At 62.5% G+C, this 27035-nt stretch overlaps 1 protein-coding gene across 1 annotated transcript in view; it reads left to right on the top strand.

Moving 5' to 3' along the window:
* The window catches only part of EDN3 (endothelin 3), a gene marked incomplete at both ends in the record, with an annotated part of 36369 nt that overhangs the window by 6365 nt on the left and 2969 nt on the right, over positions 1-27035 (top strand). The window contains 3 exons of the mRNA XM_084246600.1: positions 4701-4874; positions 5748-5827; positions 7757-7821. Of these exons, the coding sequence (XP_084102726.1) occupies positions 4701-4874; positions 5748-5827; positions 7757-7821 (319 nt within the window). The remainder of the gene's footprint in view (positions 1-4700; positions 4875-5747; positions 5828-7756; positions 7822-27035) is intronic.

Raw genomic sequence — 27035 nt, 5'->3', positions numbered from 1 at the left:
TTTCGGGGGATTTGGCCACGGACACAGGCCAGAGCCATAGGCTCCTCTTTCCTGGCCTTCCCAGGGCGACCCAGCAGAGGCCTTCAGCAGCAGCGGCTCGGCCGGCAGCCGGCCAGCCCCGCGCCCAGTCAGCGGTAGGCAAAACAGAAACAGATTCAGTTTACGGGACAGGGAGGCATGAGGTCGCCATGACCTTGCCATGGGGGTGCTTCCTGCCCCTGCGTGGATGGTGTTGCCACTGCCCGGGGAGCTCGGCGCCCCTTTGCCAGTGAGAAGGCAGAGGGGCTGGTGACTTTCTGGATCTTCGTGAAGCTGTTCTCCGTGCAGGGCCGAGACGAGGAGAAGGCACAGCGCCTTGAAGGGGGGTGCTGAAAAGCGAGCCGTAAAGGGGCATTCAAGGGAGTGCAATTTTTTAAATCAAAATTGGTGCCAAAAGTCATGACCGACAAGGTCAACGTTCTAAGAAGGGCAGGCTCCGCTCGGTGCTGGCGGGGCCCCTGGCCTCAGCCTGATGCCAGCACCAGGAGCACACCCAGGGTGCAGACAGCCGGCGGGCAGGACGGCCAGGACAGCTTTCTTGCAGCGTGACGGCGAGTTCTTTACACCTGGGTTTCCCCGTCTGGACGTGCAATCTGAAAGCCAGCCAGCCCGTCGTCTCTGGCTTTTGGCAGATGATTTAAAGGGCTGGGTGGTGGGGTCTGTGTTTTCCCCCTTTTAAATCCCTCTACGAAAACCCCCAGCCTTAAGAAAGAACACCTGCCCCTTCCGTGGCCCTTCCGTCTCCCCGCGGGAGCTGTTTCAGACACATCTGTCTGCAGCTTTGCATAAAGCTATAATGAGGCCTTGCCAGCCGGACGTGGACTTCTCGTGCCTGCATTCGACCTGGAATTACCGGGGTCGTGGGGGACTCTAGCCTGCGCCTGTGGGGCAGGGCCCGGATGGAGGGGCCGCCAGCTGCAGGGTCCTGCGGGGGCTTCACTCCCTGCATGGGGGTACTTGTTTCTCTAACTTTTTTTTTTGAGTCATGCCTCTTGAAAATCCCACCCCACACAACAGAAGCAGAAGCATCCTCCAGTGTCCTCGTCGCCCTTGACCCTGGGCTTCCTACAAGCAGCCTCAGCCTGCGTGCGGGGCTGGGGGGGGGTGGCCTGTCCTGGCCAGGGCTGGTGGGAAGAGCCAGTCTGTGCCCTCGGGTGGATGGATGTAAGTGGTTTAGGCCAAAGCTTTGTAAAAACAGTTGGTGCGATCCTGGGGCACCCTGGGCTTGGCTGGGATGGGGCCCCTCATGTAACTGGGGTGTTGCTGCTGGGAAGAAGATCTGGGGACTTCTCCAGTCAGTGCTGTCTGGAGGCCGTGGGGGTGGCCAGGTGTAGGAGTCTGGCGTTGGATGGCTCTTTCCAGAGCGCCAGGCAGCCCTTCCTCTCCGGGGCCCAAGAGGATGTCGACGGGCGCGAGCTGGCTTCTGTTTGGGCCGGGACCCAGGGGCCTGCAGGAGCAGGGGGCCTCTGGTCCACCTCCGCGGGGTCCTCCCTGAGCCGCCCGATTTGACCTCAGGGCAACCCTGGTCTTCCATTCAGGAAATCGAGGGACGGTCTCTCTCTAGCCACAGGGTGACAACAGCAGAAATCCATTAAAAGAGGCAGGAATTCTGTCCCTTTGGGAGACGGGGGTGGCCTGCAGGCGGTGGCTGACCCAACCCTGCCCCCACCGCCAGGAGGAACGCCGTGTCCGTGTCCCTGGCGTCCGCTCTGCGCCACACACTGCGTCGGCCGCCCAGGACCAGAGGTGAGCGAGGTGGAGGTGACCGGCGACCCCACTGGACAAAGTCCAGCCGTCAGCGGACCCCCAGGACAAGGGGGACGCCACACCCAGGCTCCTCGGGCCTGATGGGGAGGGTCGTGCTCACCAGTCTCTTCAGAAATGTCTGATTCTGGCCAAATTCCCAAATGCACAGGGTGGTGCGTGTGTTTCCCCTATGGTCTCCCACCAGGCCTCCGCACGCGCCCGCTCTTCGTGGTTCCGAATACTCTGGCATCACTGGGTGTTTTCAGGGTGTTGGGAGGAGAACTTTCCATCCTGGAGGGCGGGTGAGCCTCCTGGGGCCCTGCCTCGGGACAGCGGGGTTTCCGCGGTGGACACCGGTCGCCCCCACGGCGCTGCTGGCGGGCGCGAGGCCGGCGTGTCTTCCCCAGCCAGAGAGTGTGTTTTGTGCACCGTGGGCGCCGGGGCGCCCACATCCTGGCCTGTTGTCTTTCCTGAAGGCGCAGGGCCCCTCTGCTGTCTGGCGCGGCTGGGCCCGTAGCAGAAGCTCAGGGCCAAGGAGGGAGTTCCGGGGGGGCAGGGTTCCGAGTGTCCCTCCGCCCCTGGGGCTGGGCTCTGCGCCCCGAGGGGAGGGGGCGTGTGTGAGGTCCCACCTGCCCGAGGCGCCATCCAAGCCAAACACGGCAGCGGGCACCCTGGGAAGAGCAGACTTCAGGGGCTTCCTTTGTGGGTCTGTCCTGATGCTGAGCGCACTTTGTGTTCTGTTGCAATGAAGAAAGTTTCCAGGGTCGCCGCAGCTGGAGAGACGCGAGTCTTCCTGCCACTAAGAGCGCTTGCTGCTCCAGGCCCCAGGAAGCGGCTCGGGAGCCAGCTAGCGGTCCCAGGCCAGGCAACTCGACACGAGGGGTGTGTGGAGGGACACCGGTGGGAGGGGGAAGGCCCGGGAGGGCGGGCGCCGGGCAGGAGGGGCTCCGGGGCCGCCGCAGAGTGGACGGAACAGGGTGCGGTCGCCGGGAAAACGCCCGCCCGGGTCTCCTCTAGCCTTGCTTGCTGTGCTCGTCCTGGAGAGAGATGGCCGGTGGCCTGGCGGGAGTCGCCGGTGTGCAGTGGATAAGGGGAGACCGTCTCCCCCGGACTTCACACAGGAGGGAGCGCGAGGCTGGAGACGGGGCTCTTGGCGGGCCCAGCCACACGGCCGGCGTGGGCTCGGGCGCGGGAGGATCCTGCCTCTGGTCCCGGAGGGGCCTGTCTCCTCGCCGCGCCTGTCGTGCTCCCCCCTGCGCGGGCTCCGTGGCCCGGAGGCGGTGGAGCTTCCGTGGCTTGGGCTCCTCAGCCGCTTCCTACGGCTCCGTGGTGCCATCTGACCCTGCGCGGGTCCAGGCAGCGCTTCTCCGGGCGGGGGGCGAGGGCGCCAGGGGAGGGGCTGTGTTGCCCCGTCACCCGCCCTGGACGCTCGGAGGACTTTCTCCGGCGTTGCGGGGCTCGCGGGAGCAAACGCAGAACCAGCTGAAGGCGATTTCAAAGCTACAGGCCTTGCCAGTGACGGGAACATGGGCGTGTCGTCATTCCCCGTGTGTGACTTCCCTGAGAAACGGGCGGGTTTAATGTCAACACTTAGGGATTTAATGTGGGCCTGTGACGGGGAGAATATCCCTGTAGCCAAACCCCGCGTCCTCACAAGGGACATATTGTTTCGCTGCCCCCACCTCCACCCTATTCCTTATTCCTGGGGAAAAGATGGGGTTTCAGCAAAGTTCAGCTCCAAACAGGACGCGGCCTGACTGATTTCTCCATTTGGAGAGCACAGGCTGCTCCCGGCCGCCTGGGTCTGGGGGCACCTGCCTGGACCCCGTGGGGGAGGGAGGGCAGGAGGAGGGCTGACATTCCTTGGCTGTATCCAACCAGCAGGGCCAGCGTTTGTTCCAAGCATCAGGTCACACCAGGGCACCCCCCGCTTGGTCCTCACCACCCCCGAAAAGGCTCCGTGGCGTGTGTTTCAAATTAAAGTAAATTCAATTTGATTTTATTTTGAAATCGCAGCGAGGCTGTCAGAGCCCCTCCGAGGCCGTGGCTGGTGGTGCTCCTCGGGGCTGGCGGGAACCAGGTGATTAATCTTGGGCACTGGCAGGAAAACCAAAACTCATTGGAAAAGTAACTTTCCGCCACATCAGTCTCCTCTAGTTATTAGTAATTTGTCTCCAAATCTTGTTCAGCGGCTAAGGAATCGGCACAGGCTTTCTGCCTTTCCCCGTGGCGCTTCCTGGCAGCCCCTCCCTCCCCGGGGAGCCTGGTGGGCGCCCACGAGCGCAAGAAGCAGATTTAGACGTTTATTGCCCGGACGACACCATCGCGCCTCTCGGCTCCGACCCAAACGAGAGGGTGGACAGCTGCAGACTTTTCCCTCAGAATAAGACGTAAGGAGGCCGGCTGGCCCCGGGCACAGCGCGTTCTCCGCGTTCTGGGATCTTCGAGGAAACGGCTCCAGGCGCCCTCAGGCCCAGGCGCGGCCCATGGGCACACACTGGGACCAGCCTGCAGGCCTGCCGGGGCGCGGGCGCCAGGGGCCTGAGTTCGAGAAAGGGACACTCCTGGCGGCGGGCCCGGGGTGGTGGCAGCCGCAGATGGGGGTGCGCCTGCCTGGGTGGGGGTGGGGACCTCCTGCTGGGGCCCTTGGGCGAGGAAGGGGCAATCGCTGCGAGGCTGGCTGCTGGGAGAATGCAGAGCTTTGTCGCTGGCCCCCGAGGGACCGCCCTTGCGTACTTTCTTGGGGTGGGGGATACTCAGGGTGAAGGAGCCACTGTGAAAGTTTGCTGGGACCGGAGCCCCCAGGGAGCGAGTGGATCCCAGCTCCCCACGTTCCTGCACCCACATCACCCATGTCCACAGGGGCGGGCCTGGCGCCCAGCTGGGAGTGACCGTGGCCTCTGTGTCCTCTGCAGACGGACCGTGCCGTATGGACTGTCGAACTACAGGGGAAGCTTCCGGGGCCGGAGGTCTGTGGGGCGGCCTCCCCAGAGCTCTCAGCCCTCCAAGTGGGCCCGGCGCTGCACCTGTGTGGACGGCGGGGACAGGGCCTGTGGTCACTTCTGCGCCCGAGCCCTGGCCATCGGCAGGTACGACTCCTTGCTGTGCTCCTTCTAGATGCTGCCTGCCCCGGAGAGGCTGGACCCCAGAGGGTGAATGCAGGGGTGTCCTGCCTGCTGTGGCCGTGCAGGCCCAGAAAGGGGGTTGCATGCAGGAGAGAGGTGGCCCCGGCCCGGAGGGCAGGCGGGCGGGTCCTGGAACAGCCACAGCGGAGCCACGGCTAGGCCTGCTCTCCAGACAGATCTCATCTGGACTGCACAGCACTTGCCAGAATCTGAATAGGCTGCCAACATGTGAAAATTGAAGACTTCCCCCGCCCCTTCCCCACCCGCCAGATGCATATTTTTAGCTTCATCAAAAACAGCAAATGGGACCTTCTGGTCACCACAGCGTCACCTTCCCTTCTGGCCCCTGGAGGCTGCAGCCACACACCTGTGGGCCCCGCAGGAGCCCCTCACCTGCCTTCCTCGCTGTCTCAGCATGTGGCCCGGATACCCCAAGGAAGTGGCCCAAGCATCAGAGGAGCTGGGGCTCTGTGGACGGGAGCTGTGAGGACCGGGCAGTGTGTCAAGCAGCCTCCCTGCGACAGGGCCCTGCAATCACCACCCCCCCTCCCACGGGCCGTGGCCCCTAACCCCACCAGGCAGCCCGCCACGCAGACATCCAGCCGGTGGCCGGGCTGGCAACGGCCCTGCCCCAGAAACCACACTCCAGGGCCGCCCTCACACGTGTGCCTGGAGCCAGGGCCCGGGGATGGGCTGCGAGCTGAGGCTGCTGTAGTCTGAACCCACCCCCTCGCAGCCAGGCCTGGGGTGCACCGCTGCGCCCCTGTGGGGAAGAGCAGGCCAGCCAGCCCCACGGAAATGCAGGTTGATTCTTCAAAGCCATCTCTCTTGCCACAGGAACGCAGAGATGGCAGAACAGCCCCACGAGGAAGAGGCGGAGCCGGCTGCCCGCGTCTGCGGAGACCTGTGTCCAAGGGGTGAGGCTGGTCTGCTGAGGCATCGCCCCTGCAGGGGCAGGGTGTACGGGTGGGGGGTGGGGGAAGGCCACTGCACAGCGGGCCCTGGAAACAGAGCCCACAGAGGTCAGGCAGTTCCCGCGGCTGGGGGTAGACCCCCAGTGTCCCCTGTGCTCCGGGGCAGCAGCAGGCAGCCCTGATTTCACTGGGCCCAGGGGCTAGCCCCCGCGGCCGCCCCACCACTGCAGGCCTACGTCCCCCACCCCGGGCTCCTCTGCTCCTCGGCCTTCCCCCAAAGTCCTTGCTGCTTTTTGGCAGTTGTCTCCGGACAGGGGTGAGTTCCGCTGCATGGCAGCAGGCCCCCAAGTACCCAGACGGCTTTATTCCTTCTTAACACCCGCTTGTCATTTTCCATGAGAGACCCTGGGCTTCCTGCAGCCGGGCCAGGCTTCCTCGCCCCGCTGATTGGGGGAGGACTCGGGCGGGCTTGTCCACACCCCTGCAGCGCGGCGGCGACTTACCTCCAGCCCGGAGGAGGCTGGATCCCTGGGCGGGAAGGGGAGACGGTGCTCGGCATGCAGGGCCTTTCCGAACTGGGCCAGATGGCGTGTCGCCGTCAGAGAGGGCCGTGCCAGCATCCACGATAAAAACAGCGGCAGGAGAGACGCCCCAAGAGCATGAATCAAGCCCAGCTGGTCCCTGCTTTGCCTCTTCCTTTCTTTTTCTCTTTCTTCCCTACCCCAAACCCAAACTCTCATCGAGGATGGGATGTGATTAAAACCATCCATCCGCTACATCATTTATTCATTCGTTCACTCTGCAAAGATTCTCTGGGTGCCTGTGCTGAACCACACTGTTCTAGAAGTTGGGGACCCAGCAGGGAACAGGCAAAGGGCCTGCCTCCATGGGGCGTGGAGTGGGGGAGCAGACTGCAGACATCCCTGAGATACGGGGTGACGGTGGTGGGGGTGGCTGAGCAGCCCCCAGTGATGGGACGTGCTGGAGGGACGGGATGGTCTCACTGGCCAGATGACGTTGCATGAAGTCCTGAAGGAAATGAGGGGGTGAGTCAGAGGATGAGGGAGGGAAGGGGATTTCAGGCAGGGGAACGGCAGGTGCAAAGGTCCTGAGGCAGGGACGTGCTGGGCGTGTTCAGGAAGGCAGGGAGACCCTCACAGAAGAGGCAGGCCATCGCCTCCGCCTGTCACTGCAGCTCTGCAACCAGCAGACAGGCCGCCCGGGCGCCCCGCAGGCCCTGGAAAGGCTGTTCTTCCAGGTCTTGCCATTCAGACAAAACTCCTGGAAGAAACTTTACTTGCAGAGAAAGTTTTGTTACAAGCCACTTCCTGCTCACTTGCAAGACTCGAGTTAGTGATTCCGGATTCACAGGCTCGGGACGGAGCTGCCATCCCCTGCGCTTGTGATAATCAGACATGGGGGTGGTGCGAGCACTCCCAGCGGCCCGGTGTCTGCTGGCGAGATTGCATTCGCACCTTCCTAGCCCGCGGCAGGTTCAGAAATTGTTGAAGAAGCACCTGCGAGGAGGTTTAATTCAAAGTGGGGAAGAGGCTGGAGCTGGGGGTGGGTGGTCATCTTGTCCAGCTGGTAAAGCGTGACTCGTTCATAACATTCTTGGTTTTTCCTTTGCCTATTTCCCCCGAAACAGGTTGAAGTCAAAGACAGACACAGCAAGTAGGCGTCAGCCCTCCACCATCACACGCTTGCCGGCCACGACCCCTCCCCCCGCCTCTCTGATCCCTCCTTCTGGACCACCCCCCCCCCCCCCCGAGAACAGCCTGCAGTGTCCTGCTAGGGAGGTCTCAGCTCCATGTACAGTCACCTCCTTGAGGACAAGAAATGAGTTTTGCCTGGGGGAGAAAACCCGCCCAAAGGGTCTTCACTGAACAAGACACCTCTCCCCTGAAAATGCCCCAATCCCAATGCCCCCAGTGTCCCTACTGGTCAAGAACCTCCCAGGGCTGCCCTGGGGCTGTCACCCTCAGAAACGCCAGCAGGTAGGCGGGTGGGGAAGTCCTGGCCAGCTGCAGCTCGCCTCCTCCTGCCCCCTCTTTGCAGAGGTGAGCTCCGTGCACTGGCAGCAGGTGCGGCATGCGCACAGTGTGCCCACACGCAGGCCCTAGCAGAGTAGGCCGCAGTGAGCCGGCAGGCCCGTAGCTGGACGGGAGTTGAGTTTGAAGCCTCTAGGGTCTCGAATGTTCAGCTGGGCTCGGTCCCCACCAAAAGAATGTATGTCAAAAAGAGAAGCAAGAAAACAGACCCCGTGCTGCCCGCGGCCGGGAGAGGAGCGCATGCGCTGGCGCCTGGCCCTCCGGGGCCGCCTCCCGAGTCCTGTGGGCAGGCAGGCCCGAGTGGCCCCGTTCCCAGGAAGCTCAAGGCCGTTAGGGCGGATATTTGCTTTCATAAATAAATGCGGATCTTTGGGGAGCGGCTTCAACACAAGCCACAAACACAAACGCTTTGTAAATTATGTAAATTCCTATTTATCTATATAATTGACAACAACTGGGAATCGTAATGCCCAACAGTTCTCAGCGTCCCAGCTGCGCCCTCGCGCCCTGCTGAGATGACGGTGAGTGTCAGGAAAGGGGGTGCAGCATGCAAGGGTGGGGGACACAGCCGCCTCTTCTTACTGCAGAACCGAGAGGTGGCCCCGGCGGGTGCCGGGCCGCAGTGAGGAGACATGTGAGGCGCTGCGGCAAGAGGCGGTGGCGGCGCCGGGCAGGTGCCACCTTCTTGGCGGGCCCTTCGGCGTCCGGATGGGTCACCGCGCGGTGATGGCGGGAGCGCCAGGGCTGGCCGGCGGCGGCTGCGCGCAGTCTGAAGAAGCAATTATTTATTGTGAGACTCTCTCGTGCCCCCGTGGCTCTGTGGAAGGGAAGCACTGCACAGATGGCGCTATGTCCACTCTCCCTCGTGTTCCGAACCCAAATGGCCTTCCGTGGAGCTCGGTCGCCGGGCCTGGCGCAGCCTCTTGCGGAGACGCCGGCGGGAACGCGGAATAAACACATGCGGAGCCTGCTCGGATCTGTGGGTCTCTCGTGGCGTCCTGCTCGCGCGTCCCCTTCATGGGCCCCTGGAGGGGACGGGGTTATCGTCCGGGAAGTGGAACCATCTAAAGTTAATCACAGAGCACGCGAGCGAGGGGCTGCTTCAATATTAAGGAAGGAGCGGGGTTTGGGGACCATCTGAGGAAAGTAAAACATTCGAGGCAGTGGGGAAGAGATAAATTTGGGGAGAGAGTTGGTGGCGCCCCCGCGGCTCCCCATTCACCATCACCAAGCGGCTCCAGGAGCGGAGGGCAAGCCGGTGCCAGGGAGCAGCAGGCCGGGCTCCCCACGCCCGCCGCCCCCTGCAGTTGGCTTGGCCTTTGGGGTGGGTGTTTATTTCTCTCTGCTGCTCTCCCTTGCTGAGAGGAGCTGCCAGAAGCGACCCCTGTCTGACCTTCCCTGTCGATTGCAATGTCCCCAAGTCCTGAAGATTGAAGAGACACCTGCGGGGTGCTGTGCCCAGCGGGGTTCAGTCTCTTCCATTTCCTCCCTTGCCTCTCACTTTCCCTCCTGTCTTCCGCGCCCCCTCCTTTTTTGCAATCAAGAACTGGAGACCCGCAGAGGCCGGGCGCTGGACAGAGAGACCCAGCCCAAGAGCGGAGAAAACCACTCTCCCGAGCGGGCTCGAGCCCACCCAGGGGAGGGAAAGCCAAGAGCCTCTTGTTTAGTTGAGGTCGTTCTAGGGCCTGTTGACGCTGATGAGCTGGTCCAGCCGGTGCCGATTCATTCTGAGGCCACGAGTCCCGGGCGGGGTGGGGGGTCACGTCCGTTCTGCCAGGACTGGTCTCCACAGTCCTATGAGATGCTGCAGCCCCACAGAGGGTCCCGGGCGTGGCGGGCATTTCTGGGGCTTGGGTGAGGGGTGGCGGGGAGTCCCGGGAGCTGTGAGCAGGACTGGCTACAGGATTTGCCAGTGCAAAAGGCAAGCACGGGGCTCCTGGCTCCAGAATGTTAAAAATTTCAAGATGGCGACGGTAGATCTCGAAACGCAGCCTGGCCGGTCGCCTGCCCTGCAGCCCAGCAGGAGGGGCTGCTGAGTCTGTGCCGTGCCAGCGGCCCGAGGGGAACCTGGCTAGATTTTCAGCCTGTGTCCTCATTTACCTAAAGGGTGTGGTCATGCTGGCGCCTGTCTCCCTCACGGCTTCCCCGAGAGGCCGAAATGGGGTCCGTAGGAAAGTCTTCCATCCCAGGCTGACACAAAGCACGAGGCGCAGCCCCCCAAGTCTTCCCAGTTTGCCCCAAACTGGTCACCAGCTTCTGTTTTCACTAAAGTTTCTCGTGGAAGCACATCTTTGCATTCAGAATGTTCTTCGAAGTAATAGAATTTGATTTATAGAAATTGTCAGGATAGTCAGATGTTCCCCCGGAAGACATGTATTCTCTAACCCCCCAAATTCTTTTATATGAATTCTTAAGTATCTCACAGCTTAAGCAAATCAAGTTACCTGTTACTCAGGCCATTATCAACCCACCTGGGTCCCATCCTCTCACATACGTGATTTCTTCTTTCGCTGCTGTCAGGAGTGCTCAGTCGTCGAGCTCCGGGTGGGGGTTCGTGCAGGGAAGTTATCAGAGTCAGTAACTGTCGGGCCAGAATGAATGGACGCCCCCCTTCTGCAGCCATGACTGGGGACGGGTTGTGCTGAGTGGGGGATGGAGGCACCAGGAATTCCCGTGGGGGTGGGCGCCTGGGGGCAGGGGAGGGTGTCCAGCGAGCCCGCACTCCTGCCCCTCCCTCTCTCCAGCTCTGTCACCACCAGGGCCCAGTCTGGCTGGCCTGGCACCCCCGTGCGGGCTGGCATCATCTGTGGGAATGTCCTCCAGTCATCTCAGAGGGGCCTCCAGGTGCCAGCATCTCTGGCTTGTCCCCCACTGTGGGTCCTGAGGCAAGTGCCCCTTGGGCCCCCCTGGGTTGGGTGGATGCCAGTCCCAGAAAGGGGGCAGGGCTGGAGAAAATACCCATCTGGATGTGGCGAAGACCCAGCGGGTCTGGCAAGCAGACCCTGGCCCGGCCTGGGTCTGGGGTGGGCGGGTGGCTCCTCAAAAGAGATGAGTCGGAGTGAGCCAGGCCAGATGCCCGGGACAGGGCCCCGGAGGAGGCCATGCGCTGGGCAGAAGCCTATCGAGGACTTGGAGGGCACAGCGCTTGGGAACCCGTGCTGGGGCAAACACGTGGGTCCCGCACTTTTCGGTGAAGGGCCTGACAGTAAATATTTCTGAGCCTGTGGCTCACACCGCGGTGGCTGTGGATCCTCTGAGCAGGCAGCGTGGCCATGTTCCCAGAGAGCTTCGCTTGCTGAGAGCCGGTGGGCAAGATCGGCCCAGCTGCAGATATCGCCCTGGGTGGTGAATTTCCTGTGTCCTTCCTTGTCCATCTGAAAGTGTCTTTTTTTTTAATGTGTACGTGACAGCGTGGCTGGTGGGCAGTCTCGGCTGCCGATGCTGGGGATGTCGCTCTGGTCTCTCCCGGCACCGCTGCTGGCCGACCAGAAATCCCCTCGAGCCCAGCCGTCCGGTTGTGGGGTGGCGTGTCTGTCTCCGGTGGACTGAGGATCTTCTTCACCCTAAATGTTCTTCGGGTCCAGTGGTGATTGCAGGGGGTTGCTTTCCCTCCAGTTACTAGCGCTGGGTGAGAGTTTTCAATCCCCCCTTATTTTTCCTCGCGTTCCTTTTACCCCAATGCCGTTCTCTGGTCTCTCTGGAAATTTGCCTAAAGTGCGTATTTTCCGCACTTCTCCCCCACCTGCATGTTTATGTCCCTGTCCTAAATTGAGTCCGAAGTTAGCACTGAAAGTCCAGATCTGTCATCTAGAGAATGTCCGGGGTTGTCCAGGGAGTGGTTTTCCCAGGAAGCTCAGACCCGACCTCCAGTCCAGCCCCACAGGTGCCCGCGGAGGCTCTTCCTGTGCAAGGTTCCACGTGCAGAGTCCGGAAGCTGACCCGTGTGCAGAGGGCGGCCCGTGTGCAGAGCGGCCCGTGTGCAGAGGGCGGCCCGTGTGCAGAGGGCAGCCTGTGTGCAGCGTGCACCCGCCTTTCTGGCCTTTGGTAGAATTCACCGAGGAGCCAGCTGTCCTCACCTCGCTGATGACCAGGGACTAGCAGCTCTCGTCCCATAGCCGGACGCAGCCTGGCCTGTGTGCAGGGTCCCCACTAGCCTGGGGGCAGTTCAAAGTGGGGTTCACCGGTCAAAATGATCTTAGGAAGAAGTTAATTAAAGCCTTTAACAAGTGATACTCTTGCACAATCCAAATAAAAGGCCAAAAATTATACCTAGGGGGCCTTGCCTCGCGCCTGTGCCTGGCCGAGGGGCCGTTTTTATCACCCTGGCCAGTCCCGGGTACGTGGTGCATATGGGCAAGTGCAAGCATGGCCTCGCCTCCCTCCTTTCTCTGGCAGAAGTTAGCACTCAACACCACACGGCTTTTTTCTGTCACCACTTTTGACCCCACACGAGTAGTTTTTTCTGACACCAAACATGCGTCATTTTCCCACACCAATTCTCCAACTCTGTGGCGCCCGCGAGCGTCCAGAAATCCAATTCAATTGTGACACAGCTGCCTGGAGGGGGCCTCGTCCCACGGCGAAGGGCTAAGACACCCCCACTTCGAGTGGCGGAACAAGCAGGGTGCTGTGCCAACTGCAGATCTGGGGGTTCTGACAATTTCTGCCCCCCACCGGGCTTGATAATTCTTTAGAATGACTCAGAGAACTCAGGAAAATGATCGACTTACAATTACAGTTTTTGAAAGCAAAGGCTACCACTCAGGACAGTCAGGCGGGAGAGGCACTGGCTGGCCGTTGGGGAGGCTAGTGGGGCGCACGGGGCTCCCTCCTCTCCAGGCTACTTTCCTCGGGCACATCCATGAGGCTCCTAAGCTCCATTACTTAGGGTCCCCCAAATCCCATCACGTCGGCACGGTAGGTCACACCCCTGGTCGCTGGGCAGGGGACTCTGTCCTCTTCCCCCAAGGTCACAGCACGGGCTGGAACCCTGGACCCTGACTTGGCCTTCCGGAGGCGCACCCCGCGCTGACACCCTCCAGCCGCCCACAGCCTCCTCATCAGCCCGCAAAGACAATAACGTCTCAGCGGTCTAGGAGCTCAGGGCCGGGGCTGGGGACGCAAAGGCCAAATAGGTACGTTTTTGTACTCCCACAAACACGACCTTTCCTGTGCCTGTTTGTATTTTATGTTTTTGCTGCACATACTTGGCTCGGTGCGCCGTCGTCGGCCCCTGGCGCTGGGGGCTCGCCCGTGGTGCTTCGCCGGGAAGGGCCGTCACAACGAGCGGCCCGCGCCCCGCGTGTGCAGGCTGGACGCTGCGGTGTTACAGGAGAGGTGCTTGGTGTTTTGGGGAGATACTGTCAGGTTGGAGAACTCTGTTGCTGTTTTCCCGTCTCCAGAAAAGTGACCCGCTCGGGACTCAGGAAGGCAACGTGCCCACAGCGGGCCAGGCTGCAGGAGGCGCGTGGGCTGGGTGTGACTTGCGTTTGGGCGAGGTGAGACGAAGGCATTTCCGAGGTGACGTGAACCACGGCCACGGAGGCGGCTGCAGAGGGCCCGGGTCCCAGAGGCGCGTCGGGGGCTCTCCCTCGTCTCCTGGAGGGCTGGTTCCTTTCGGAGCTTCAGTGACACCGAGAAGAGCTTGTCGAGAGTCTCCCCGTCCCGCCGAGCTCCCTGGCAGCTCCGCGAGGGCAACGGAAGTCATGGCAAGCCGACCCCGCGTCCTCCCCGGCGGGCCTGGCACCGCTCCCGGAGCGCACAGAAGCGCGGGCCCCACCCTGCGGCTCACCCTGAGAATGCGAGGACAAGACGCCTACCCACACGGTACACATCTTGGGTGTCTGTGAAGCCTGTTCTCTAAAAACATCACCCCAGGCCAGTCCCCGCTTTGCCCGTGTCTGGTCGCCCCAGGGCAGGATACAGAAGCCGGCCGCGGCAGGAGCCTGAGTGAGGGCCGGGCAGACATCGGGGCGACGTGGGGGCTCAGGCAGGACATGCTGCTCTCCACGGAGCGCTGAAGAGGGTGCTCTTGGGGTGCAGGGGGAGCCCGGCAGCCGCGCTCTGACAGCACTCGCACAGCCGAGGACAGAGGGGAGCTGGTTTCCCGAGCCGGGCGCCAGGCCTGCTGAGGGAGGTCGGCGGGATGAGTGAGTGAGTGGAGGAGACCAGCGTTGCCAAGAGCAGAGAAACAGCCTCTGAGGCAGAGAAGGCCCGGCCATCCGGCCAGGCTCCCGGGGTCCCTCCAGGAGCACAGAGCCACCCTCTGGAGGGCCAAACGCCCCGTGTTGTGCACTAACAGGACAACCCCCGGGGCTGCTGCAGGGTGGGAACGGGGCTTCTCTCCAAACTTTGCACTGCTTCTTCCTCTCTTAGGAGACAGCCAGGGCTGACCGGCTGTGACAGGAAAGGGTCCAAGCTCCTCCCGACGCAGGCAGGGCGAGGGCTGGGCAGCGGGCCTGATGGCCAGCCATGGCCGCCGGGGGGATGCGTTGCTGTGGGGCATCGTTGGGGGTAACAGCGTCTGGGGGCCGTGACCGGCGCTTCTGCTGGCGCTGGTTACACTTGAAATGGGACACTCTGGCTCCTGAGGAAGTTCTGGGCGTGGGAATTCCGGAGCCCAGATGGTGGGAAAATCCTCAGAAAACGTTGGGCTTTGGGCCGCGGCAGCTGTGGGGCTGGGATGGCAGCGGCCACAGGTGGTGCCACCTGCTTCGGTCCATTTCCAGCTCGTCAGGGAGGCCCGGCCGCTGCTCCCTCAGGAGCCCCGGGCTGGGCGGGGACGGAAAAGCCCATCTGAGAGGATTAGGGAGCCGGGCACGCAGCCGCCAAGAGGTCAAGGCTAATCACCAGCGAGGCCCAGAACCCAGCGTTTGGGCTGTTTCACTGATGCCTCAATTAACTCATCCTCTGACGTCACGCGGCCCGCACCTGCCGTGCCGTGCGGCCAACACTGGGTGACGTGGGCCCATAAATTTAGGGTCGATAATTGTGCTGTCGGGCATGGATTGGGTCTTCTTTTCAAATTATCTATGGGAAAGCAAATGAAGAGCGTGACGGGATCCGCGGGACCCGCCTGACCCACTTACACAAGCGGCTCCGAGCCATCTGGGATGTCTGCTGCGACTTCACAAATTGGGGATGACGACAACGGCCTTGGGCGGGACCTGCTCCTGGCTCTGCTGTGCTGGCAGCCCCCTGGGAGGCCGCACATGGCACCTATAGGTGCTGGTGCCACCGCTCTTCTGTGACCCATGGCATATTCATTTGCATGCAGTAAAGCTGAGGAGGGATCGGGGGTGCCGGGATTCTGGAATTCTCTTCAGGGAGGCCCCTGAGGATAAGCCCCATCACCTCCCAGGGGAGCCCCGAAGCAGTGGTGTAACTGGACCCCCAGCCTTGCAAGAAGGTGCCCGAGCAGCTCATGGGACATGGCACGATGGGCTCTGGAAAGGCTTCCGTCCTTCCTCCAGCGGAAGGCCCTCCCGCTCTGCTCACACAACTCCCAGCAGGGAGACCTGGAGGGCTGGGGCCTCACGCCGCCCTCTCGCCCACCACTGCCCTGCTCCGCCCCCTAACCTCCCTGCACCCCATTCTCCCGCCTGTTAACGGGACGAGCATGGCCCCGCATCTCCCCCAGCATCCTTGCCAGCCTTCGGAGTGCACTCGGGGCGGACCCTCCACCCTGCTCTGACCTTCAGATGTGGCTGCACCTCACTGCAGGCTGGTGAGAGGCCCCAGGCAGGACCCTGAGCGCTCCTGGCTCCCCGACTCGCAGGCGTGGAAGACCACGGCTCCTGCTGTGGCAAGTGATGCCACTGATAGCCCTACTCGAGGTTGTTGGAAGGATGAGACGCACCCAAGTGGGAGGGAAAGGCCTTGAACGACCCGAGGGAGGGCGGTGGGGGCCACGGGGCGAGATCCGAGTTAACGGGGTCGGGACTGAGGGGGTGAGGAGGCCTGGCCAGAGGCAGCAGCTAAGAATACAGCAACCAGTTCAATGCGATTTCAGATAAACCGCAAATAAAACTTTAGTGTAAGAGTGTCCTGCGCAGCAGCTGAGACGCGCCCTGCTCGAAGTTACTGTTGCTCTGAAACTGAACCCACTGTGTGCCCGTGTTACGTGGCACCCCAGAGGGTGGGGACGGACGTCTGCCTCTCTAACTAAAGGGAACGGCAGACCCTGAGCCCCGAGCCTCCTTCCGGCGCCCGCCAAGCCTGCAGCCGTGCAGACGCCGCTCCCGCCAGCCGCTGGGAGCCTCCGCCGCGGCGCCCGTGTGTGCACACTCTGTCAAAATGATTGAAGAACTTGAAAGTGTTCGTGCCCCCGAACTGATGACAAAGGTATTCATCACGGTGTTACTTAAAATAGCAAAATATCTGGGGAACACCGCATGGCTAAATAGTACTAATGATCTGAAATCCCCCCCCAAGTTTTCCAGCAAGACTCGGGAGGCTGTCGGAGGCTGTCAGCGCGCCGGGAGGTGGAAGGGAATGGTGGCTGCCAGGGAGCAAGGCCAAACCCCCCACGGCCCCACCTCCCGCAGCGTGAGAGGCCGGTCGCTCTGAGCTCATGAGCGCCTGCTGGACTGGCCTGGGGGGGTGGGCAGGTTCTGGGCCATGTGCAGAGATGCAGGGTTGGGTGTTCACCCGCAGGGCGAGTGGGTGCCCTGTGGGGTGCCTGTGGGGTGTGTCAGTTCCTGTCAAACTGAGCACCCAGCATGGTGAGCCGCGGGCATGTGCCAGGAGCAGCTGGGAGACAGAGCTGACGAGAGACAGTCCTCCAGCCAGGCCTCGAGCAGCTTGGAAGACACACAGGCCCATGGGGCCTGGTGGAAACAATTACTCAGGACCTGCCGGGCCAGGCTCCGAGGCTCGGGGCGGCTCCTTGTCTTCTGGAGTCTGGTGCTGGTGGTGGAGGTGTCCGGGGAGCCGTCTGCGGGGCTCTCCTGCTCTGAGAAGCAGGATAGGCGACGTCCCGGGTGCTCAGCCGCTTGTCTGGAGGCCTCTGTGAGGGGGATGTCGAGTCCTCAGGCCCAGAGCCAACGGCCGGGCACCCACCGGCCCCCGCGCCAGCTGTGGACCCCGGGCCAGTTGCTCAGGGTCTCTGGGCCCCATCTCGGCTTCTGCGGCCTTGGAGGGGGAGAAATGTGATGGCCGTGCGAGCGTCCCAAGCTGGCAGCAGCCCTGGGGGCGGCTCCTCCCGCCTGGGCCCTGGCAGGGGAGGCCGCCTGCGGAGCGTAGACCCTGTGCGGGGCTGAGAAGGATGGAGGGCGTGCCTGGCCTGGGGGGCGCTTCAGACCAGGGAAGGCCGGGCAGAGAGAGCCGGGTGCTGGGGGTGGCTCAGGCCCCGCGGGATGGACTCAGGTGCCTGTCGGGTGCGTGTGGGTGAACGCGGGTGCACGTGTGTGTGCTGAGTGGGTGCACGCTGAGCCCTAGAGAACACCGGCAAGTAAGAGGGGAGCGGGGCCATGTCACACAGAGCCACGGTCCGGCTTGGGGTTTTCTCTGCAGGCCTCGGGGAACCCTGCTGGTTTGGAAGCCCTGGAACAGACAATTCAATTCACATCGACAAGGGCACTTGGTCTGCCCACCGGGGGTGCAGGTGGGGGTCAGACAGCACCCTGGAGCCCTGGAGCCCTGGAATCACAGCCCAGCCTGGCGGGAAGTGGTAACGCCTGGAGCTGCCAGCCCCCTCGGGCCTCCAGGCGCCGCCAGCAAGCCCCAAGGAAAATCTTCTGCAGAGAGATTTATGGTCGGCATCATCTCCCCCACCGGCCCGCCCGCCCTTTGCCGGGGAGCCTGGCTGCTGCTGAGCGTGGGAGCACGTGGAGGGCAGACTCCCCCCGGGAGAGCTCCGGGCCTCTGCAAGCTGAGATCCGGGCCAGCCCCGCTGTCCCAGACAGGGCCACCGGCATTGGCCGTAGCGACAGAGCCGAAGTCTGAGGGCCGCTGTGGTTTAGGGAGGAGCTGGTGTCTCTGCAGAGTGGAAGCCCGTGGTGGGACGCCCTGTCTGGGGCTGGTCACACGCGGCAAATGGAGGCCACACGCGGGGCCAGGGCGGGGCTCCACTGGGTGCTGCCGGGAGCTGCGGGTCTCGTGGGACAGACCCTGGGCGTCCTGGAGCCTCGGACCTGGAGCCAGCCCCGCCCTTGCGGTGCTGTGGGTGGCCCACATCCTTGTCCCTGCCCTGACAGAGGAGGAAACTGGACAGAGAGCTCAGGAGGAAGGGGCAGGGCTGACTGGCCGCCTTCCCCTCACCCTCTTTCTCCGGACAGGGCTTCCCAGCCGTGGCCCTACTGTGCTCTGCGCTGATCCTCCACTGTGGGGCTGACTCTGTGCTTGTGGGTACCCACAGCTTCTGCCGCCCAGGGGCATCTCCCTGTCCAGGGGTGACACCCAGATGTGTCCAGACAGTTCCAGATGTGCCTGCCCAGGGGCACAGCTGGCCCAGGTTGACAGGAGGACCAAAGGCCTCCGCCCACCCGCTGGCTACCCGGCACCCTTCGCTTCTGGAACGGGGTCAGACCTTGTCGGCAGAGTCAGGCCGCAGGCAGGTGAGGGAACGTGGCTCCCGTCCTGGGAGCCCAGAGGCTGCCCGGCCTGCTGGTGGGTTTGCTTCTTGGCCAGGGGTCAGGGGACTCTTCATTAGCATCTCGCCTGATGATAGCCACATGGGGACATAAGACGTTTCCCCAAGAGGACGCTGTGAAAATGAGGAAAGGGATGGGAACCACAGAAAGGGAGACGCGGTGACGGCCAGCCTAGGCAAGGGGCGCAGGGTGGCAGGAGGGCTGCTGCTTCTGGTGCCCCCGCGGCCGCCGAGGCCAGGTGGTTTGTGGCTTCTCCCACAAGACTGGTCCCACATCCTCTGGTGCGGGTGGCCCTGGGCTGGCAGGTCATCTGAAGAGGGGTTCCCTGTCCCTCCCTGAGCCCAGCAGGCCTGTACCCGTGACCCCAGCACCCTGGGAATGTGTCTGGACCAGCTGTGGGGAGAGAACCCCAGCTGGGGAGCCAAGGCCTTCCCGGAGCAGCCGACAGTCCATCACCCCAAGCATAGGGAGAACCCCAGCAGTCTGTGTGAACGGCCCTGACCATTCAGCAGGATGGGGTCCTGCTGAGCCCAGCACCCCGCCCCCTGCCGTGGCTGACTCTGGAACGCTGATCCCCAGCTTTGAGTGTGGGTATGTTTGCTACGCGACAAAAGCTGCCTGAGGCACAGGGTCCAGGCCGAGGCTGAGCGGGGACTCCACTGGCCCCGTGGCACTGCCATGGGAGGCTCGGGGTGTGGACCTGGCCCCAGGAATGCTCCCTCCTGCTGGCTGGAGCCAGGCCCCGAGGCTGGCAGCTCAGGCCCGCCTGCCCCGCTCCTGCAGGGCTCCCCCGGGCGACAGCCTTCCCCAGAGGGGCAGAGGCAGCACCAGGGGTGCTAGGGAGAGGTGCCCTGGACGCAGGTCAGGTTCATCCTGCCTCTGGACAGCTGTCACCTGGCTTTCCGCAGCCTAATTTCCTCCTTGTAGAGGGGTGTGGTGGCACTTGGGCCAGAGAACAGACTGGACAGGCCATGTCGAGTCATTTAAACCCACCCCATCCCTCCCCCCACCCAACCCGGACTGTTATGTGAGGGACTCTTGAAACTAGGGGTCTAAGTTAGTGGGAGGGTAGAGGATCCTGTCACGGGACCCCTGCGGTGTGCCACGCAGGCCCGCACGAGCCCCGAAAGCGCCGGCCGTGCCCAAGGACTCTCGCCCAGGAAGAGTGAACTCGGAGGGGTCACCCCCCTCTCCCACTCCTGCGGGACTGATGGGCTCAGATGGGGGCAGGGGGACTGTAGGGCGACAGATTCTAATTCGGTTTGAGCTCAATGGCAAAGCCACAGCTGGCAGTGAATGGCCCCTAGATGCCCCTCCCAGCTGAGCAAAGGCCGAAGTGGTGGGCCCAGGGGGCGGCCCTGTCCTGCTGCTCAGGGGGCTTCTGGGAAGCCTGCTGGTCACCTGGGGTGAAGACAGGCCAGCATCCCGCACCATGAGGCCCAGGGTGGCAGGGAGGCCTACGCCCCCCTCAACTCACCCCCAGCCCCAGGCCTGCCCCATCGCTGCCAGCACTGGGCTGGCCCCAGGGAGCACCGAGATGGGGCCCTCTCGGGGCGCCCAGCCTGACCATCTCCACAGTGACAACTGGGTCGGCAAATTGCCACCCCGGGGCCAAATCAGGCCAGCCCCAGTTTGTGGAAGCCCTCCCCCACCGACCCCCACGGAGTTTTTGTTTTACACTTTCAACTGGTTGAGCAAAAAGAAAAATCAAAAGAAGAAGAATATTTTGTGGCGTGAAAAATTACATGAAACTCACATTTCAGCATCCACAAATGAAGTTTTCCCGGAGCCGGTCACGCCCATCCCTCTTGGGCTGTCAGCGCCGCTGTCTCCGCGCCAGGGCGGGGCCCGGCCCGGCCCTGGTCACAAAGTCTAAAATATTTACAGTGTGGCCTGTTACAGAAATCATCTGCTGGCTTGGCTAGAGTCCGAAATCCTCCTGCTCTTGGCCCCGAGCACCGAGCACCGAGCACCGACCCCGGAGCTGAGCACCGAGCCCTGAGCCGCCAGCGCCCCTCGCGTTGGGTCTGCAGGGCCAGCCCCACCTGGACTGAGCAACGCGGCCCCTCCCGCCCTCTCCCGTCCTTCCTCTGGCCCATCCCCCAACAGTCACTGAGCCCCCCGTGACATGAGATGCTGCATGAGCCCCGGAATTCGACAGCGGTCCTTCCAGGAGGGCATCTTAGCTGATCACGGCGCAAACACCCTAATGAGCAGTGACTAGGCCGCGGGCCTGGGGCGTGGGGCAGAGGGCGGCCAGCTTAGCTTCGGGCCTAGCTGTGCGTGGCGCCCACTGGCAGCAGAGGCAGGTGCAACGGAGCCGTGGGAGCAGAAAGGAACGGCCGAAGGAAAACCGCACAGTCTCCCTCTGACTCGGGCGTTTCGCCGTGGGGGCCTGGAACAGGCTCGGCTTGCTGTGGCCCCTGGAGCGTGGCACCGGGAGGCAGGAGCCTCGCTGGCTCTGTCTTCACGCGGGGCTCGGGGGGCTCTTCCCCTCCTGAACCCTGACATCAGGGCCGAGTCCTTGCGGGAGTTCAGGGCTGCATCACTGGAGTAACCTGTGTGGGTCGCACCTCACGCCCAGGAGGTGGCAGGCTGTTATTACAGAACTTCGCAGAAGGGGTCCTCCTCGAGCTCTCGGGCACACCCCAGCTCTGCCCTGCTCCCAGCCAAGTCCCCAGAGAGCAGGTGGGGAGGCCACAGCCCTGGGAGAGGGTCGTCCCCTTTATCCACTCTCAAAAGCCCAACTTTTTAAACAGTGTTAAAGAGGGAGGAACCGTCTTGACTGGGCCGGCAGCGCCTCCCGTCACCACCAGCTGCGGCGGCCTTTGAACAACAGCAGCCATCAGCTAAGTGAGTGGGCATGTCGCGGAGGCTCAAGGGCCAGCGGGCTTAGGACGCCCTTGCTGCTCGGGGTGCCCGGTGGCTTCTGCACTGGGGCGTGCATGGAGTTCACCCAGAGCCCGGGAGTGAGGGCTGCCCCAGGGGCAAGAGGAATTCCACCTCACCCACCCACTTCAGAGCTGGTCCAGGCTTAGGCACAAAACTGTGTTTCTTCTTACATAAAAGGAAGACCCTTCTGATGGACGGCTACTGAGCCAGACAGCCTGGCTCTGAGTCCTCACCACCAGGTGGCCAGGCTCTGCCTGGGTGCGCCTGCAGGGTGCACAGGTGAGGGACTCACTCGAGGCCCTGCTCTTAGCGCAGAGCTGCCGGGGCTGGCTCCAGGCTGAGCCCCAGGCCCTGCCTCTGGATCCCAAACCAACCTGGCCCCAGGGAGCACGGAGCTGGCCCCAGGGAGCACCGAGATGGGGCCCCTGCTGCAGCAGAGGTCATCCGGCCCGGCGGGGCCAGTGCGCTCACCCCCAGGCCCCAGAGTCCAGCCGCGCGCGTCATCATCGTCTTGTAACTTAGCACACATCTGACCTTTGGAGTCACAGAATAATTCATGGGGCACTTTGGAGTGCAGGCTTTTAATTAATAGGCCGCACTGAATACATTTAGCTGGCCCGCTCTGCCTGGTCCATCCAATTACCCAGACTCGTTATGCAACTTGATTGCGTTTCCCATTACTCGGTGACTTTGCTAAATGGGTGGCCGTGCTGCGGACAGGCGGCCCAGCCCGGTATTGATTAGAGGACACCGTTTATTACTGGCGGCAGAGCTCGGCCGTAAATCTTGCGCCAGACGTGGCTTCTCTGCAGCCTCCAGGTGGGGGACGGAATTGTGTTTGGATGAAGCTTTTCAGCTGCTGTCCCTGTTCCAAACTTCCCGTGTCCTGCCTTTTGTTTAATTGAATTGCCTTTCTGGTGCCAACCTCCCTTGTAAACGCAATCAGGACTCCTGGGCTTAATAGCTTGAATGGACACACAGTGTTTTTACCTTCCCCTGCTCCAGATGACACACAGCCTTGAGCTTGCCAGGGGGCGCCTGGGGAGCAGCTCAGGAGGGGGCTGAACCGTCTTTCATTTTTGCTGGCTCGGGGAGGGTCCGTGCCAGCCCCGCCGTCTCCTGCTGGCCTGGGAAAGATGGCCTCTGTTCCTCCCGAGAGAGGGAGCAGAAGCCGGCTTGGCCAGTGGTCCCAGAAACTTCTTTTTCAGGGTGGTTATAATTTCCAAGGAGAGAAACTCTTCCCTTCTCTGTAGAATCAAGAGGATTTCACAGACACCCTCCCTCCACCTCCCTTACCCTGTCAGGGTCCGATGGACCCATTTTCCTGGCCTGAGGCCAGAGCACAGCAGGAGAAAGGGGAGCAAGAGGAAGGGGTCGGGCTGTGTCCTCTGCGACATGAAAGCTACTGACGCCAGGCCCAGGCCAGCGGCCACATTTCTCGTCTCCTGGCCTCAGACTGCCCAGGTAGGGGGTCTGGGCTACTTTCTTACTTTCACTCCATAGGTGAGCCGAGACTCGGCTGCAGACGTCCTCCGGCCTCCGTGCAGGTGCGCAGCCCGGCGCCGGGGTGGACGTGAAGTGAGGGTTTCACTGGTAGGGGAAGCTGAGGCCGCGAGGGCGGGCGCCTGGGGGGATCTGGACCTGGGCCTGTGTTCAGCATTCCCACACCCCGGTTTCCTGCAAGGCTGACCCTTGTCCTACAAAGGGGCTTCAGAGGAGGAGCAGGGGTTGGTCATGCCCGACTTCAGGGCGGAGCTTCGGCCTCTGCCACGGGAGCCTCCGATGCCCGGAGGCCCATGAACTGGAGCCTCACTCATGTCCAAGGTGGACTTTGCTTTGCAGAGGCTCACAGGAGGCCTGACTTCCGGGGCAGAGGGCAAAGCGGACCTCTCTGAGCCAGCGCCACCCACAGCCCTGCCCCTCCCCGTGGGCAGTGAGAGTGGGCGCCCTTCTCTCGGCCCCACACGGCCAAGGGGCACGTCCAGCCTGGGGAGCCTGTCAGCCACGGCCACCCAGCCTCGCCGGTGCTGCTGCAATTAGCGACAATTAACCTTGAGGATAAACTACCCATCACATGAGAAAGGTTTCGCTTTTGCCAAGCTCGACAGGCCCCCTTTCGGCAAACACCGCACCGCACGGCTCCTAATGAGCCGCTGGAGGGTTAATGACTAGACCGATGGGTCAGAAGTATCACCCATTTGTCAAGCGGGCACAGCCAGGCCTGCATGGTGCTCTCAACATCGACGGAGCTCTCTGAAGGCCTCCCGTGTCTGGGGGCAGGCGCTGTGGTTTCTTACAGAAAAAAACATTTTAAAATTTGAAATAACGATGGATCCATAGGAAATTAGAAAAGCAGCACAGAGAGGTCCAGCCTCCTCGGGAGACATTCCACGCGGCTGTGGTCGGGAGCAGGGGAGGGAAGGCACCCGACGCCAGCCCAGCCCCAGGCTCCTCCACTTCCGCTTGTGGTGTTTGTGCATGTGCGGTGTGCGGTGTGTGTGGTGTGTGCGGTGTATGCAGTGTGTGCAGTGTGCATGCACATGTGGAGCCTGTTTGTGTGCTTCCTGGTCTGTGTGTATTTGTGTGTGGTGTGTATACGTGGCATGTGTGGGGTGTGTGTGGCTGCACACACCTCTGTTGCCCCCACGCCCCACTGTGGATACGGAAGTCGAGCTGTGAGGTGAGGCCATGCGAGGAGATGTGGCCGAGTGGGTCAGGGTGGGCTCCGGGCTGCAGGCACTCAGCGCATGGATGAGTCAGCCCTGAGGACGGGCTCAGCGAGTGGCTGGCGGGGTGGCAACGTCCTCTGGCTAATTTATCCCTTCAAGCAACGTGCCCCAGGCCAGGCTGGAAAGTGGGGTGTGAGTCCTCCTGTCTGCTGGCCCTCGGCATGACGGCCAGGCCAGGGTCACCACCCTTCTGCATGTTTCTCACCGGTGGTGTGGACATGCGGCATGTGGCTGCCGAGTTTGGGACCAGCGGGGTCCAGGGAGGCCTGCTGGCAAACAGAAGCCCACAGCCCGCAGCGGGGCCAGGTGAGGGTCCCCACACCCAAAGGGGAGGGGCTGCTGACCCCCAACTCCCACAGCCTGCAGGGTGAGCTGCGAGCACCTGCCTTTGTTCTGTGCTGTGGGCATCGGAAAGGTCACCGGCTACAGCAAATCAAGGGGCCTAGGCCCTGCTTTGATCTTGGAGACAGGATCCTGGTGGGGCATGGGAGGGGTGTCGGACGGCTCTGGGGAAGGGGTTTGAAATCATCCCCCTTCCCTCGGGAGGCAGTGGGGGTGGAAACTTACTGCAAGTTAAATTAAAAAAAAATCAATAGCGTTTCAGGTGATGGTGAATTAGGGGCTATTTGCTGAGGCTTAAGGGGATTAAGGTTAAAGCCTGAAGATGATCGATGGCCAATTACCGCTGAGCGGCCGAGGGGAGAGGGAGGCTCTGCAGGGCAGGGGCGGGGGGGGGGCTGGGCCCCCACATCCGCGCCCGGGCTCTTTGGGCTCACGTGCGCAGTCACGTGCAAATGCGTGGGGGGGTGCCAGGCCGTCTGGACTCCAGGCCCCGTGGCGGCGACGCCGGGGGACCAGCGCCCTGGGTTCAGGTTTCCAGCAGACAGAGACGGTGCGGCCGCCGCCCCGCGCCACTCCATCCCGGCTGTAATAACTACAATTTTCTGATTTGAAGGCAAAACCAAATAACCCAGAAGAGTAATTCAGGCCACATGCGGCCTCTTCCTGAGGAGGCGCACAAATTGATTTTTCTTTTATAAGCCCGATTTTATGCTGCTCATCCACCCCCTCCGTCATTTCTGAGCTCTCCTTTCTTCTTCCTTTCTGCTTGGGGCACCATTAACAGGCTCCAAAAGTTTCTTGCCTTTGTTGGCACAGCTCTGCCTCTGTGCCGGGGGAGGATGGAGAAGTCGGGGTCGGACAGCCTCGCTGGACGCCGCCTCCAGCCCGGAGGGGAAGGGCCTGCAGGGGGCTCACCTTTGCAGAGCGTGAGCGCCGGAGAAGGGACAGCCTGGTCTGCCCCGGGCCCCTGTTCAGAGCCTCAGGGCCCAAGGCCCCCCTGGTCTGGCATCTGCCCTTTGCCAAAAGTGGACTCAAGGGCGCTGGGCTTTGTCGGGGGCTCCCCAGTCCCCGCCGTGCTCGGAGTGAGACCAGGCCTAGGACAGCGGTCACAGGGCCGCCCTCTCTGCTGCACCAGCGCCACGGGGCCGTCCTCACGCTCTGCACCCTTTTATCTCCTTTCAGTTGGTGGTCCTGTCCGCGCGGGTCCTACCCCAGGGCCTTGGCTCGCACTGTGTCCTCCGCCTGGGGTGCTCCTGTCTGTCCACACCCATCCCACCCTGTTTTTCAGTCCTCGGCCCTGCTCTCCCTGCCTGTTCCTGCCCGTTTTGTTTTTTTTGCTTGTTTACCTGCCTCACCCCTCACAACATGCTGCATCCTGGGTCGCCAGCCCCCCTCGAGGCACATAGTAGGTGTCCAGAAACACCAGCTGAGTGGACAACAGAGCACCTGCCATGAGAAGAGAGAGGGTGTGTGTGTCAGGGTGGGAGCAGGAGCAGAGCTGGCTCTCTGGAAGGCCCTTGTCCAGCTGTGAGCTCTGAGAGTCTGGGCTCACCTTTCTCAGGCTCCTATGTTGCACAGGAGGGAGCAGAGGTCCCAGTGGGAGGAGGGGTGATGCCAGGCTCCTCCCATAGTCATCAGTGGGCTCCTCCTGTCCCCCTGCACCTGGAGGTGGCTCTTGGTTTGAAAAGAAGATGGCTGGTGCCACCTGGCCTGAGTCCAGAGAAGGGCCTTTGGCAGGTAGGTCCCCCTGGCCTTGCCGGTGACCCAGCCCGGGAAGCAGGGGGTGAGGCGGGTGTCAGGAGTAGGGTTCCTGTGCTACAATCGCCTTCCCAAGGTCAACAGCAGTGCCCTTGAGGCTGTGAAGCAGGCCTGGCCCTCCTGCCGCTCAGCTGGGCTAAGAGGACTCTCTCTGCACATGGGCCACTGCAGAACTGCTCTTCCCACTGGTGGGAGTCCAGCTTTGGAGGTTCTGGGCTACACAGGGCCCCCACCTTTCCTCTCCCTTCTCCAGGCCCTGCAGGGTCCCCCGCAGCCCGACTGCTGGCTGCAAGCTGGGGCCCCTGCCAGGCCTCTGCCAGGCTCTCTCTAATCTCTCCCTCCCTCCTCATGCCCAGCCCCAGGAGCACTCATGCAGCCAGCGTCCCTTGGTCTGCTGTCGTCGGGGCTGCTACGGAGCCAGCTGCCCTCACTTGGGGTCCAGAAGTGCTTCTGCGAGCTTCCTGCCTGCTGCCCGAGTGGCAGAGGGTGGTGGGGGCGAAGACCTGGCCCCACCCGCCCGCCCGCCTGCAGGAGAGGGCAAACAGGAGCCAAGGGCCCGGAGGGACGCTCGCACCCATTAGTTGTTATGGAAACTCATTACCCCGAGAGGCCATTCAGCTGAAAATATAAACAATTTCCCAAGAGGTTTTAGCAAAATTCATGGGTGACCGCCATAATGGCCATGTTAAGGGCACGTAGGCGGCAGAACCGGCCCTCCTGAAGCGGGGCCCAGGCCAGCCTGCATCCGGTGGGGGCCGCTAGCCCGCACGCCCTGCAGCGGCCCCGCAGGGCCCCCACGAGCCTCAGCGCCCTCCTGATCGGGGCCCCTCCACTTCCCGGATACCCT

This window comes from Talpa europaea (assembly GCF_964194135.1).
Source record: "Talpa europaea genome assembly, chromosome: 11".
Taxonomy (NCBI): Eukaryota; Metazoa; Chordata; class Mammalia; order Eulipotyphla; family Talpidae; genus Talpa; species Talpa europaea.
The sequence above is the reverse complement of the archived record's forward strand: the minus strand, read 5'-3'. Positions and strand labels throughout refer to the sequence as shown.